This window comes from Balearica regulorum, chromosome 2 (assembly GCF_011004875.1).
Source record: "Balearica regulorum gibbericeps isolate bBalReg1 chromosome 2, bBalReg1.pri, whole genome shotgun sequence".
In the NCBI taxonomy this organism is placed as follows: Eukaryota; Metazoa; Chordata; class Aves; order Gruiformes; family Gruidae; genus Balearica; species Balearica regulorum.
This window is the reverse complement of record NC_046185.1, coordinates 328684-342029: the sequence shown is the minus strand read 5'-3', so window position 1 is coordinate 342029 and position 13346 is coordinate 328684. Positions and strand designations below refer to the sequence as shown.

The following is a 13346-nucleotide window of genomic DNA, read 5'->3' as shown; positions in this document are numbered from 1 at the left end:
CACACACCCCCCCGCACACACGTGCGCATACCAACAGGCTGGCACACCCCTGCACATGGGTGTGCACACACGGACACACGGACACCGGCACGTGGGCAGGCACACACGTGGGGTGTGCACAGACAGAGGCAAGGACATACACAGGTGTGCACACACGCAGGGCACACACCTGGGGTGTGCATACACATGCATGCGGTTGTGCTCCGGCACACACACGTATGCACACGCATCCCCCCGCAGTGCATGGGCACACCCAGCCCCTTCCTCAGCCCATCCCCCAGCTCCAGCTCAGCTCAGCCTGGCTCAGCTCAGACAAGTCCAGCCTGGCCCAGCTCAGCTCAGCCCCGCTCAGCTCAGCCCAGCGCAGACGAGCTCAGCTCAGCTCAGCCCAGCCCCACTCAGCTCAGCTCAGCCTGGCCCAACTCAGCTCAGCTCAGCTCAGCCCCACTCAGCTCAGCTCAGCCTGGCCCAACTCAGCTCAGCCCAGCTCAGCCCCACTCAGCTCAGCTCAGCCTGGCCCAACTCAGCTCAGCCCAGCTCAGCCCCACTCAGCTCAGCTCAGCCTGGCCCCACTCAGTTCAGCTCAGCCTGGCCCAACTCAGCTCAGCCCGACTCAGACAAGCTCAGCCCCACTCAGCTCAGCTCAGCCCGGCCCCACTCAGCTCAGCTCAGCCCGGCCCCACTCAGCTCAGCCCAGCTCAGACAAGCTCAGCTCAGCTCAGCTCAGCCCGGCCCAACTCAGCTCAGCCTGGCCCAACTCAGCTCAGCCCAGCTCAGCTCAGCCCGGCCCCACTCAGCTCAGCCTGGCCCAACTCAGCTCAGCCTGGCCCAACTCAGCTCAGCCTGGCCCAACTCAGCTCAGCCCAGCTCAGCCCCACTCAGCTCAGCTCAGCCCGGCTCAGACAAGCTCAGCTCAGCTCAGCCTGGCCCAACTCAGCTCAGCCCAGCTCAGCTCAGCTCAGCTCAGCCCAGCCCGGCTCAGCTCCAGGGGGCGGGGCTCCTGGGGGCGGGGCCTGCACGGGGAGCCCCGCCCCCCCGTTCCTGCCCCCCCCCCCCGCTCCGCAGCAGCCCCGGACCCCCCGAGCGAGTCCCGGTCCCGGCCCTGCCCCGCGGGGCGCACCCCGCTCCCCCCGTTCCCCCCCGCTCCCCCCGCTCCCCCCCGGTCCCGCCCCCCGTTCCCCCCCGGTCCCCCCGCACCGGCGCAGCAGAGCCGGGCGCTCAGGTACCGCCGCCTCTCGGGCTCGGAGCCGCCGCTCAGCCAGAGCCCGCCGGGGCAGGGGCCGGCCGCGCTGCCCGCCATGCTCGCTGCGCTCCCCGCGGGACGGGACGGGACGGGACGGGACGGATGGGGCCCGAGTGGGAACCGCCCCCCCCCGCCCCGCCCCGTCCCGCCCCCGGGCGGCCCCAGCTCCGCCGGAACCGTCTGCCCGCAGCCCCGGCCCTTGGCCCTCCCGGGGGTGGGACACCCCCCCCTCCGTGCTGGGCACCCAGCACCCCCAATCCGTGCACCCCTTGCCCCGCACCCAGCACCCCCTCCCCTCTGCACCCAGTGCCCCTGCACCCGTGCCCCCCAGCACCCAGCGCCTTCCTCCCCGCCGCACCCAGCCACCCCAGCCCCCACGCTGCACCCCTGCCCCCCACGCACCCCTCTGCCCGGGCGAGGCAGGGGCACCGGCCGACTCCGTCCCGCCGCGGCAGGCAGGGCTGGGCCCCCCGGCACCCCGTTCCCGTGAGCCGAGGGCAGCCGCCCACGCCGTGCCCAGCCTCGCGCAAGCCCCCCGAAGCCCCCCCGTTACTGCAGGCACGGGGCCCCCCAAATCCGACCCCCCACACACACACACAGAGCTCCCGGGCTGGGGGGGGGCAGGAGCTGCCACTGCCGGCAGGCGCTGCCCGGCTGCCTGCCCCAGCACCCGTCCCTCCCCAGCATCGCCCCCGGTGCCGCTCGCGGGGCCCGGCCGCAGCCCCCCGGCACGCGCAGGGCGATCACCACGGATGGCGAAGCCATGCCGGGAAGAAGCCTCCCGGGGGGACGGCGGTCCCGGGGATGCCGCCGCAGGGTACCCCACGCACGCCGGCACCTGCGGGACACCTGCCTCCTCGCCCGCAGCAGCAGCAGCAGCAGCAGCAGAGCTCGAACAGCATCGTGCTGTCCGGGTAGGGCCCTGGCTCCGGCTCCCACCGCTCTGCTCGGCGTTCGGCCGCAACTGGAGGGGAGCCGTGCGGCGGCCGGTGACTCAGACAGCCCACGGCCTCTGCCAGGCCCAGCTCTTCCTGCTCCCGGCCCCGCTCCCGGCCCCGGACGGAGCCCACCCCCGGGGTGCTCCACTGGGATCCCTCTGTCCCGGAGCAGCCGTGGGCAGAGCGCGGCGCCGGCCAGGCCGTGCAGGAGCAGGGGGAGGCTCGGGCACAGGCATGAGCACGGGCATGGGCACGGCACGGGCACAGGACCCCCAGGCAGGGACAAGCCCGGGTGGGCCGTGGTCTGCCACAGCCCCTGGCAGCACCGTGGGTGCCGGGGGGTACCGGAGCTCAGCACAGCCCTGTCAGCCTGCACCCCCCAGGAGCAGGGCACAGGGGTCTCATGGCACAACCCAGCCATAGGCCCTGGCACGAGCCCGGCTCCGGCGCCAGGCCGGCCGCAAGCACCCGCGTGTGGGGGCTGGGCACGGCGCTGCACGGGCACGGCACGGTGCCATCCCACGGCTCTGCCCCATGGCGCAGCGCGTCCCAGCTGTGCCGCAGAGATAAGGAGCTGGGGGGAGCGGGGAGGGCCGGGACGGGGCGATTAGCACCCGGCGAGCAGGAAACACCGCCTGGAACCGGGACACGTTTCCTTCGGGATGTGCGTGCCACTCCTGCCACGTTTGCCACGGCCGGCCCCCGGCCTGGCCGGAGGGGAGCCCCTCGCCCCGTGGGCAGAAACACGAAGGCCGTGGGGCAGCGCTGAAAAGAGCTTCCCCACGCCGGCCGGGTGCCGTGCCAGAGGGCTGTGCCGGGGAGCCTGGGCTGTGCCGGGGAGCCTGGGCTGTGCCGGAGAGCTGTGCCGGGGGGGCTTGGGCTGTGCCGGAGGGCTGTGCCGGGGGGCCTGGGCTGCTGCCAAGCGCAGGCAGGAGCTGCCAGCCCCAGCCCTGGCCGTTTCCCGCCAGGCCGGTGAGTCACCAGCCTGGCTACAGCCGGCAGCAGCATCCGACCCCCCCCGGCCCCCGGCCTGGCACAGCCGGAACCGCCAGCGCGGTGGAAAAGCTGAGTGGAGCAGGCGGGGGGGGACGGGGGGGTTCCCAAACCTCTGGGGGCCTCCCCCGCCCACCGCTGCCGCCGCCACGTCTCTGGCCACGAATCTGGCAGCCTTGGAAACCGGAGCGGGGCCCAAACAAACAGCCAGCATCCTGCTGCCGAAGCAGCTCGCGCTGCCGCTGCCGAAACCAGCCGGCTCTGCCGCCGCCAACCCACCGCGCTCTGTCACAGCCGCTGTGCCACGGCCCCCGGGTCTCCCCTCGCTGCCCGTCCCCAACCCTTCTGCAGGCCCAAACCCGCCGCCGGTCCCAGTCCCTGCTCCATCCTGGCCCCACAGCACCCGGTCTGGCCACCCCCGAGGACGGGCCCGGGGCTCCCCCCACGCTGCCCCCCCGGTGTCCCTGCTGGGGCATGGGGAGCAGGGGGCACCGAGCCCACGGCAGCACCCCACGCTCTCCCGGAGCATCCCCCCGGGGACCTTGGCTTCTCCCTGGGATGGCAGCAGCCGTGGGACGGGGACAACCCCCCCAGAGCCCAGCCGGGGATGGGGATGGAGAACCCAGACACCAGTACCAGCTGTGCCGCGGTGCCCAGGGTAAACAGCTACGCTGACACCACGGTGAAACTGCGACCGAGAGCGGCCGGTGCGGAGCCGGGCAGCCCCTCGTGGGCACCGAGACAGCCCCCCCCGGGGTATTCCAGGAATGATGCTCAAAAATAGACCCCTCTCACCGCAACCGTATCCGCCCGCTGCACCGCCACCGCACGGCATGGCACGGCACAGGGACCACGGGCGGAAACCCCCCCCCGAGCCCTGGAGGGGCAGAATCGGGCAGGGCCGAGTGCAGTCAATGCTGCCGGATAGCCCCAGCATCCCCCAGCTCGGGGGGCTGCGGCACGGCACGGTGCGGCACGGTGCGGCACGGTACGGCGAGGCTGATGGGCCCCGGCAGGTGTGACCTTGGGGGGTGCCCTTTGGACAGCCCTGGGCAGGCGCCAGGGACAGCGGCCCCCCCGGCAGGGAGCAGCCCGGGCCCCCGTCAAGGTGCCCTGCCCGCCTTATCTGGCAGCCGGGCTGGCTGCAGGCAGCGGTACGGGCAGCGGTACGGGCAGGCCAGGCCCGTGGGGTGGCTGCAGCATCTCCCACCAATGCAGCTCACCGCGGCAAGGGGGATCGTGCCTGTGCCATGGTTTCCTAAGCTCGGCTGCCGCAGCGGAGGGGGCCAGGGCTGTCCCGGAGCAGGCAGCGCGGAGCAGGCAGCGTGGAGCAGGCAGCATGACAGCTCCCAGTGCCGCACACAGATCGACGGAAACCGCAGCCAACGCCCTGGAAAGTGCCGGCGGGGGGGGACCGAGACCACGGTGGCTCGCCCGACGGCTGCCGACGTCGCGGCGGACACAGATGTGGCCTGGCAGGAGGGACGCACGTGGCTGCGGCCGCACCGGCTCGGGGGGGGGGGGTGAGTGGTGTGTGGGGGGGTGTCTCATGGGACCCCCAGGACCCAGCTCAGCGCGCGGGGATGACGGCAAGCGCCAGCGGGGATGTGTGGGGATCTCCGGCGCTTGACCACAGCCGTGCTCTGACCGCAATCCTTGACCAGCTCGGCCGCGGCCGGCCCGGCCCTTCTGCGGCACAAGCGTGCCGCACCGCGGGCAGCCCCTGCCCGCACCCCCGTGGCAGGCAGCTTTGCGTCGGGCACGGTGCCCCGGCAACTGCTGGCACAGAGGTAAAAACAACGGTGTGGGAAAAAGAATGTGTGTGTGGGGGGGTAAGATTTCCACAAAAAAATCTGCCCGTGTCGGCAGCTGCCTGCACACCGGCCAGCCCTGCCCGCCCTTCCCGCAAGGACACGCATCCCTGCCAACACCGGGATCCGCACCGATGCTCCCACCCGTAGCCAATATGCCGCGGCGTCCCTCCCCGGCCCCCCCCCCCCCCCCCCCCCCCCCGTCCCTCCTGTCACCAGATCCCTGTCCCCAAAAATATTTGGCGCCTTCACGCCTCGGGAAAACACCTGCTGCTTCCCGACAGGGAGATTTCGGCTGTCGGGCGCCCAAAAATGATGGGGAGGGGGCTGGGGATGCTGCGGGGGATCGGGCAACAGCACCCCTTCGGGGCGGGGGCGTCGAGGGGGGGGCTGGACGGGGGGCACAGCCCCCCGTCCAGCCCCCCCTCGACGCCCCCGCCCCGACGAGGTGCTGCTGGGATCCCCCCCCCAATGTTGTCAGGTGCGGGGGGGGTCACGCTCTGGCGATGCTGAGTCAGCGTGGGTACCAGGATGCGGCTGCATCCCTCCTCCCCCCGGGACTGGGTGTCCCCCCTAAAGCCCCCCAGGACTGTCAGGGCAGCAGGTCCCTCCCCGTCCCGCCTCCCCCCCCCCTCCCTCCTGAAAGGGATGGGCGGGGCGAGGGGCCGAGCCGAGCCGAGCCGAGCCGAGCCGAACTCACCTGCATCCCCCGGTTCGGCACGCCGCCGCCAGTACCAGACCAGGGCCAGGGATGCTGCGTGTCCCACGGCCACCAGAGAAGGGAAGAGGGAACCGGTGTCCTCCATGGGGGACACGGCACGGCTCGGCACGGCTCGGCACGGCTCGGAGCGGCGGGGCAGGGACGCACCAGCGCCCGCCCCCCCGGGGCAGATCCCGCTCCGCCTTAACCCCTCCCGGTCCGCGGCGGGGAGACGCCTTCTCGCCCGCTGTACCGGGGCAGGATCGGGCCCACCCTCCCCCCCTTCCATGTCCGTCCCCGTCCCCCCCCCCCGCCCCGGTCCGTTCGCCCCCATCACTCACATCCCGGCTTTTTATATCCCGGGATGTCCCGTCCGGGCGGCGCCAGCCCCCCCCCCCCCCCTCCCCGCTCCTTCCCTCCCCCCTTCGCCCCCCCGTCCCGTCCCGGCGGGTCTCACCTACCCGGCACGACCTTCATGGGCAGGCAGGGCGCGGGCAGGGAGCGGGCAGGGAGCGGGCAGGGAACGGGCAGGGAACGGGCAGCGCGGAGCGAGGGCGCAACGCGGTTCCGCCGGTGGCGGGGGCAGGGGGGGGCGGGCAGGGAGCGGGCGCCGATATAAATAACCGGGACCCGTCACCGAGCCCGAGTTAGAACATGACACGGGCGGGGGCGGGACGGGGCGGCCGCGGCACCCCGGGACCCCGGGACCCCCGGCGCCGGGGGGGTTAACCCGGCCGCCACCTCGGGGAGTTAATTACAGCGGCGCTAATGACTGGGAACGGACCCCGCCGCCGGAGGAAACCGGGCTGGGGGGGGGGGGACACGACGACACACGACAGCGGGACCCGCTCCGCCCCGCGGGGACCCCCGCAGCCCCCCGCCGCCGGCGCGACCCCGTCCCCGCCGGCCTGGAGTCCAGGCCTGGTTTTCCAGGCTCCCCGGAGCGGAGGGAAAACCCGGACCCGGATCCCCCGGAGCGGCGCGACGGCTCCGTCCCGGGAGGGGCCGGGGCTCCACGGCCGCGCCCCACGGGGACCCCCCCCCCCCACGCGGGGCCGGGCAGGGGCTCGGGCAGCACCCAGCCCCACGGCCGGTCCCCCCGCGCCGCAGCACCCAGCCCCGCGGTCCCGGAGCCCAGCGCAGGGACCGACCCCCGGGACGTGGGACGTGGGGCGGGGTGCGTGGGGCGGCGTGCGTGGGGCGCGGTGCGTGGCGTCCCCGGGGCTGCAGGAGGGGGCGAGCGAGGCAGACCGGGGGGCGAGCAGAGGGATGCGCGGTGCAGGGGATGAGCCGAGCGGGACCGGGATGCTGTGGCGGGGCCGGTCCACGCAGGACCACGCAGCCCACGGGTGCAGCAGGACCCGTGGGCCTGTGTGTCCCCCCCCCCTCCCCGCCAGCCCGGTGACTCACGGCGCTGGCAGGGAGCGGGCCCGGCGCCTCCGTGCTGGAAACTTGGAGCGGCGGCTGCCCAGGGGCTGCGGGCTGAGTCACGGACGGCAGCGGGGCGGGGGGGCCGGCAGCGGGGCGGGGGGGCCGGCAGCGGGGCCCTCACCGCGGCCTCAGGGCGCCGGCGGCAGCTGCCCCGCCCGGGGGGGGGGGGGGGGGGCCGGACCCGCAGCCCCCGCCGCATCCAGCTGCCGCCGATCGTGTGTCGGATCGCGTGTCGCTGGGGGGACCGGGCGGGGACACCCCCCCCCCCCCCCCCCCCGCAGCCCCCTCCCCACCAACAGCCCTGCCCGCCCCAGCTGCCGCTGTCCGTCCGTCCGGACCCACCCTGAGCACAGCGGGTACCTCGGGGTGCAGCCCCCCCACGGCACGGGCCCCCCACGGCACAGCCCCCCCACAGTACGGGTCCCCCACGGCACGGGTCCCCCACGGCACGGGTCCCCTGCGGCGCAGCCCCCCCACGGTGCAGCCCCCCCCAGCACACTCCCCCACGCTGTAGCCCCTTCCCCACCACGGGGAGCCCAGGGGGGACGGCAGCAGTGAGACGCCAGCAGCCCTGGGGGTCCCCAGCAGCCCACCTGCCCGACCACCACCTGGGCATCTCGGGGAGCCGCCCTGCCGCACCCCGGCACCCCCGGCCCCCCAGGACCACCCTGGCGCCCTGGGACCACCGCAGCTCCAGCACGGCGCTCCCCCCGTGCCGGGACACCCAGAGCTCTGCGGGGCCACAGGGTCCCTGCGGATGCAGAGGGGCATGGCGGCCCCCCGTCCCCCCCCCGCTCATCCCCAGGCAGCGGGGGGCTGCAGGTGCCCCCTGACCCTGACCTTGGGCAGGGAGGGGGGGGGGGCGGCCTGCCCTCGGGCACGGGGACGTGGCATCAGCTCAGCGCCGGGGGCACCCGGGGTGGGGGCTGACGGACCCTCCTCCCGCCCGGCCTGGGGGTCCTGGCGCAGGGCCCCCTCCCGCGGGTGCTGGTCGGTACCTGGGGCTGGGCCGGGCTGGGGGGGCGGCTGGGACACTCCCCCCGCAGCGGCGGCGGCAACGACGACGGGCTCCACGTGCCGTTCGGCCTCCTCCTTCCTGCGGTAGAGCCGGTCACCGCCGGTGGGACGCGCCCTGCCAGTGCCGGTGCCAACAACGCCGGTGCCAACGCCGGTGCCGGAGCGGGTGTCGGCAGGGCGGCGGGCAGGGGCGGCGGGGTGACGGGTGCGCTGCAGGGAGAGCGGGACGATCTCGGGCGGGAGGCGCAGGTACCGGCGCAGGTAGGCGATGCCCTCGTCCGTCAGGTACCAGTAGAAATGGCGCCAGGCGAAGGTCTCCCGCACCATCCCGCGGGAGCGCAGGGAGGCCATGGCGCGCAGCACCTCCACGTTGGGCACGCCGGGCAGCTGCGGGTGGGCGCGTCGCGGCCGTGGGTCCTTCTCGGCCACCAGCACGCCCTCGCGGAACAGCAGCTCCAGGATGGCACGGAGCCGCTCCAGCGGCATCAGCATCCCGGCCACCATGGCACGGCTCGGTTCGGCTCGGCTCGGCACAGCACGCGGCACGGTATGGTCTGGCACGGTTCGGCCCGGCTCGGCCCGGCACGGCGCGGTATGGCCCGGCACGGCCCGGCACGGCTCGGCGCGGCGCTGGCTGCCTGCGGCGGGCAGACTGGCGGCAGCTCCACCCCCGGGCCGGCGGGGGGGGGGGCCGTGGGGCCGTGGGGGGGGGGGGGGGGCCGGGGCACCCGCCGCTCGGCCCAGCCCTGACTCAAGGGCCCCTCCCCGGCCCCGCCATCCGCCCGGGGGGGGGGCACGGCCGGCCCCGCTGCCCCCACACCCCCACACCCCCCCCCCGCCACCGCCGCTCCGGGGCGGGGACGCGCCGCCCGCCCCGACCCACCCCGCCGGTTCCCACGTGGGAACCCCCGCGGGCCCCGCCCCGCCCCGGACCCCGGGACCGCCCCCCCGAACCGCCCCGGCGCCGGAGCCGCCGCCCGGGAAGGGGGGGGACACACACGGGACCCTCAGCCGGGGGGGGGCCGGGGGCCGCCGCCATCTGCCCGGGGACGTGGCCCCCGCACCCCCGGGAGCATCTGTCCGGCGGGCGGCAGGCAGGGCTGCAGGCAGGGCGGCAGGCAGGGCGGCAGGCAGGGCTGCAGGCAGAGCGGCAGGCAGGGCTGCAGGCAGAGCGGCAGGCAGAGTGGCAGGCAGGGCTGCAGGCAGGGCGGCAGGCAGGGCGGCAGGCAGGGCGGCAGGCAGGGCTGCAGGCAGAGCGGCAGGCAGGGCTCCAGCGGCCGCATCCTGCTAACGTCAATATTTGCTCCGCTCCTGCCCCTGTTCGTGCGGGGGGGGCCGGGCCGGGCCCCGGGGGAGCACACGTCCCCACATCCCGGGGTCCCGCAGCAGCCGGCGGCACGGTGCTGGCACGGCTTCGCCTCCCCCCGCGCCCCCCGGCCGCTCGTCCCCAGGGCTGGCAGGTGGGGACGAGGCAGCTGCCACCCGCAGCCGCCCCCCGCACCCCACCGGGACGGGCAGCTGCCTGCCACCCACACGCCACCACTGCCGGGACCCCGGCATGGCCCTGGCCACGCCGGCTGGGGACCCCGAGCACCGCCATGGGGAGAGCCCCAGCACCCAGGGCTCCCGGCACCCAGGGCTCATGGCACCCAGGACTCCTGGCACCCAGGGCTCCCAGCACCCAGGGCTCCCGGCACCCAGGGCTCCCGGCACCCAGGGCTCATGGCACCCAGGGCTCCCGGCACCCAGGACTCCCGGCACCCAGGACTCCCGGCACCCAGGACTCATGGCACCCAGGACTCCCAGCACCCAGGACTCATGGCACCCAGGACTCCCAGCACCCAGGGCTCATGGCACCCAGGGCTCATGGCACCCAGGGCTGCCGGCACCCAGGACTCCCGGCACCCAGGACTCCCGGCACCCAGGGCTCCCGGCACCCAGGGCTCATGGCACCCAGGGCTCCCGGCACCCAGGGCTCATGGCACCCAGGGCTCCCGGCACCCAGGGCTCATGGCACCCAGGGCTCCCGGCACCCAGGGCTCCCGGCACCCAGGACTCATGGCACCCAGGGCTCATGGCACCCAGGGCTCCCGGCACCCAGGGCTCATGGCACCCAGGGCTCCCGGCACCCAGGACTCATGGCACCCAGGACTCCCAGCACCCAGGGCTCCCGGCACCCAGGGCTCCCGGCACCCAGGGCTCATGGCACCCAGGGCTCTCCGCCCTGTGGGCACACCCAGGTCCCGTGGCGGGGTGCGTAGCCGGCCCACGGGCACCCAGACGGTTTCCTCCTCCCGTCACGTGCCAGCACCACTCCCAAGAGCCGGAGGGACTCTGGGACGGCCCGGGGTGCCCGGGGTGCCGGGGGCTCGCCCATCGCCATGCGGCAGCCCCCAGCCAGCCCTGGGTCAAAGAGGTCCCGCAGCAAAGCAAAGCGACTGGGACCCCCCCCACTGCTGCCAGGGGATCCCAGCCCCCCAGCCCTGCGGCAGGAGAGGACCACCGCCGCGTCTGGCCCCCTCCAGCCAGGGCTCCTGCGGCCCCCCAGCCCAGCGCAGTGGGGCAAGGGACGCTCCGACCGCCCCCCCCGGCAGCAGTGGGGGGACGGGGGGCCTGGGGGACGCTGCGGCCTTGGGGACAGCGTCAGCTGCAGAAGTGTCACCAACCCCGGCACCCCTGTCCCGGCTGATGGCGCTACCAGGAGCGGGGCGGCCACGGGGTGTGCACAGATTTACTGGCAAGGCGGCAGGCAGTGGTGGGGAGCGGAGACCCTGGCACGGGCACGGGGGGCTGCACAGCCCCCAGCCACGCTCATGCTGGTGGGCGCCCGCCCCAGAGCTGCCGGGCCCCGCGTGCCCCAAACCCGCAGGAACCGGTGATGTAAGCCACACCGGCGCTGCCGGGAGGGGACCCGCACCGGGACTTGCACAACTTCCCCATCCCTCTGATTCGGGGGGAAGTCAGGGGTGGGGGGAGCGGACCCCCCCACCCCCCGAGGGCCCCCGCCACAGCACAGCACAGCCCGGTGCAGGAGCCAAGGGGCCGGGAGCAGGGGGGGCACCCGGGGCGCCCACCCACCTCGGGGCACCCACCCACCCCAGCGCAGGAGAACGGTGGCCGCTCCCCCCCACAAAGGGAACCCCCTGGGAGAGCACCAGCCACATGCCCGAGCCCCCCCTCAGCATGCCCAGCCTCACGGAGCGCACCCCCCCACCATGCCCCCCGGCACACGGTACCCCAGTAACCCCAGCAGGGTTGGGAAGGACAGGGGCCGCGAGGGGGGCAGCCCAGTGTGGGGGGGGGCAAGTTCACCAACGCCAGCCCAGTGCCGCCTGCCCGGGACCCCCCCGCAGGCCAGGGCACCCCCAGCCGCAGCCCCCCCGGGCAGGGGTGGCGACAGGAACGATGACACCCCGAGTCACCCCAGACCCCGGCATGCTCCCCGGGGGGGCCTGGAGGGCCGGGAGGGGCAGGGGACGCGCCACGGGCCCAGGACAGACAGACAGACAGACAGGCCTGTGGGGCGCAGCTCCCCCGGCACCGGCACCGACCAGCCCCCCCTCGGGAACAGGGCAGGGGCTCCCGGGGGTGCTGGGGACCCGGGGCCCTGCACCTACGCTGGGCACGGCAAGGGGGGGGACACACCTTGGGGGGGACACTCAGGGGGAAACGACACCCGGGGGGACACACCAAGGCCGTGGTGTGGGGCCGGCGCAACCAGCGTGGCACTGCCTCTGTCTTGCTGCAGCCGCAACCCGGCTCCCTGTGGGTGGGGGGACCCGTGTCCCCCCGTGCAGCCGCCTCCTGCCCCCCGTGTCTGCCAGCACCGGCCCCCCCACCCCGCTGCCCCCAGCCAGCCCTCTGCAGCACCGGGTCCCCGTCCCCGTGTCGGTGGGCGCAGGGACGGCATGGGGACACGACCACGGGCACGGCCGGGACGTCTCCCCGTGGGCACGGCCCCCCCAGGACGTCGCACCCCACTGCAGCCCCGGGGCCCCGCAGCCGGGTCACAGCCGCGCCGTCCGGCCGCCAACCGGGAAGTGCCGAGTCAGCGCCCGCCGCAGTGATCCAACGCGATGTGACAGCGGAGCCAGCTCCGGCGTCCAGCCGCTCCCCCCACGCCACCCGTCCGCCAGGACGCTGGGCACAGTGCCGGCACCCTCCCCGCACCCCCCCTCACCTCGCGGGGCGCGGCGGGTGCTCCTCAGGGGCCGGGCACCGCTCTGTCCTCCCCGAGCCCGGCTCAGCGCCAGCTCAGCCCATCCCGGCGCTGCCAGCCGCACCGCAGCCGGTACCGATGCCGCAGCCGGTACCAGCCCCGCAGCTCACACCTCTGCCATACCGCATCCCGTCGACTCTGGCACGCGGCCCATGAAGGCCCCAGCGTCGCGCCTCGGGGGGCCCGGGGGGGGTCACCGGCTGCCGGCACGTGGCACCGCTGCAGCCCTGTTGCCCCCCCCGCGCCCCCCCGCCCCTCTGACCCACGGCCTGGAGATCTGCCCCACAGCCGGGGCTCTGCCCCATAGAGACCTTGGGCAGCCTGGCAGGCTGCAGGCAGACCCCCAAATCTGGGGGCGGGCAGGCGGGCAGCAGTGCAGGCAGGGCCCTGTGGGCAGCAGCTCCTGGCCGTGGGCCCGTCACTCCCCCCCCCGGTGCCGGTGCCGGGGTCCATAAGGGCTGGCGCTGGCGGGGCCGGAGGGCTCCCCATGCTGAGGCAGCAACAAAGGCGCCGCTGTTCGCCTAGGGCACCGCGGTCAGAGCCGGGGGGGCCGGGGGGCACTGTGGGCCAAGGCTGGGTTATTAATGAGGCCGGGGCCGGCGGGGGTCCTCTGGCCGTGCCCGTTCTCACCATAAATCAGCCCCGCCGGCAGCCCAGGCTCCGTGGGAAGGGGCACAGCCTGGGTTGCCCCGGCCAGGCCTACGGCACTGTCACGGCACTGCCACGGCTGCCGGCCACCCCAGAGCAAGCCCCTGCTCGGCTGCGCCCCGACCCTCACCGGGGTCCGCGCCAGCCCGGCCCAGCCCTGCGGCTCGTCAGGGTAACGGGCCCTGCGGCGGCTGCCTGCCCGCTGCGGTCAGACACGGGCCGGCCAGCATCCCCGTGACCGGCATCCGCGGGTGCCCGTTACTCACGCCCCAGCGCCCCGGCTCTGCGGCACGGCATGGCGCGGTTCCCCGGCACGTCCCCCCAGCGCAGCAGGGCCTGGCAGGGG

General features: G+C 75.3%; 1 protein-coding gene across 27 annotated transcripts in view; it reads right to left on the bottom strand.

Annotated features, from left to right (window-relative positions):
- The window catches only part of PLEC (plectin), an 81333-nt gene that overhangs the window by 35546 nt on the left and 32441 nt on the right, over positions 1–13346 (bottom strand). For 4 of the 27 annotated variants that reach the window (XM_075743038.1, XM_075743040.1, XM_075743039.1 and 1 more), the window contains exon 1: positions 8115–8721. The exons of 12 other annotated variants lie outside the window; for them this stretch is intronic. In XM_075743038.1, coding sequence (XP_075599153.1) covers positions 8115–8637 — 523 coding nt within the window. In that variant the 5' untranslated portion in view covers positions 8638–8721. Of the gene's footprint in view, positions 1–1197; positions 1327–2081; positions 2508–5685; positions 5826–6146; positions 6272–8114; positions 8722–13346 lie in introns of those variants that run through there. 11 more of the 27 variants (XM_075743066.1, XM_075743067.1, XM_075743050.1 and 8 more) reach the window with 7 other exon arrangements.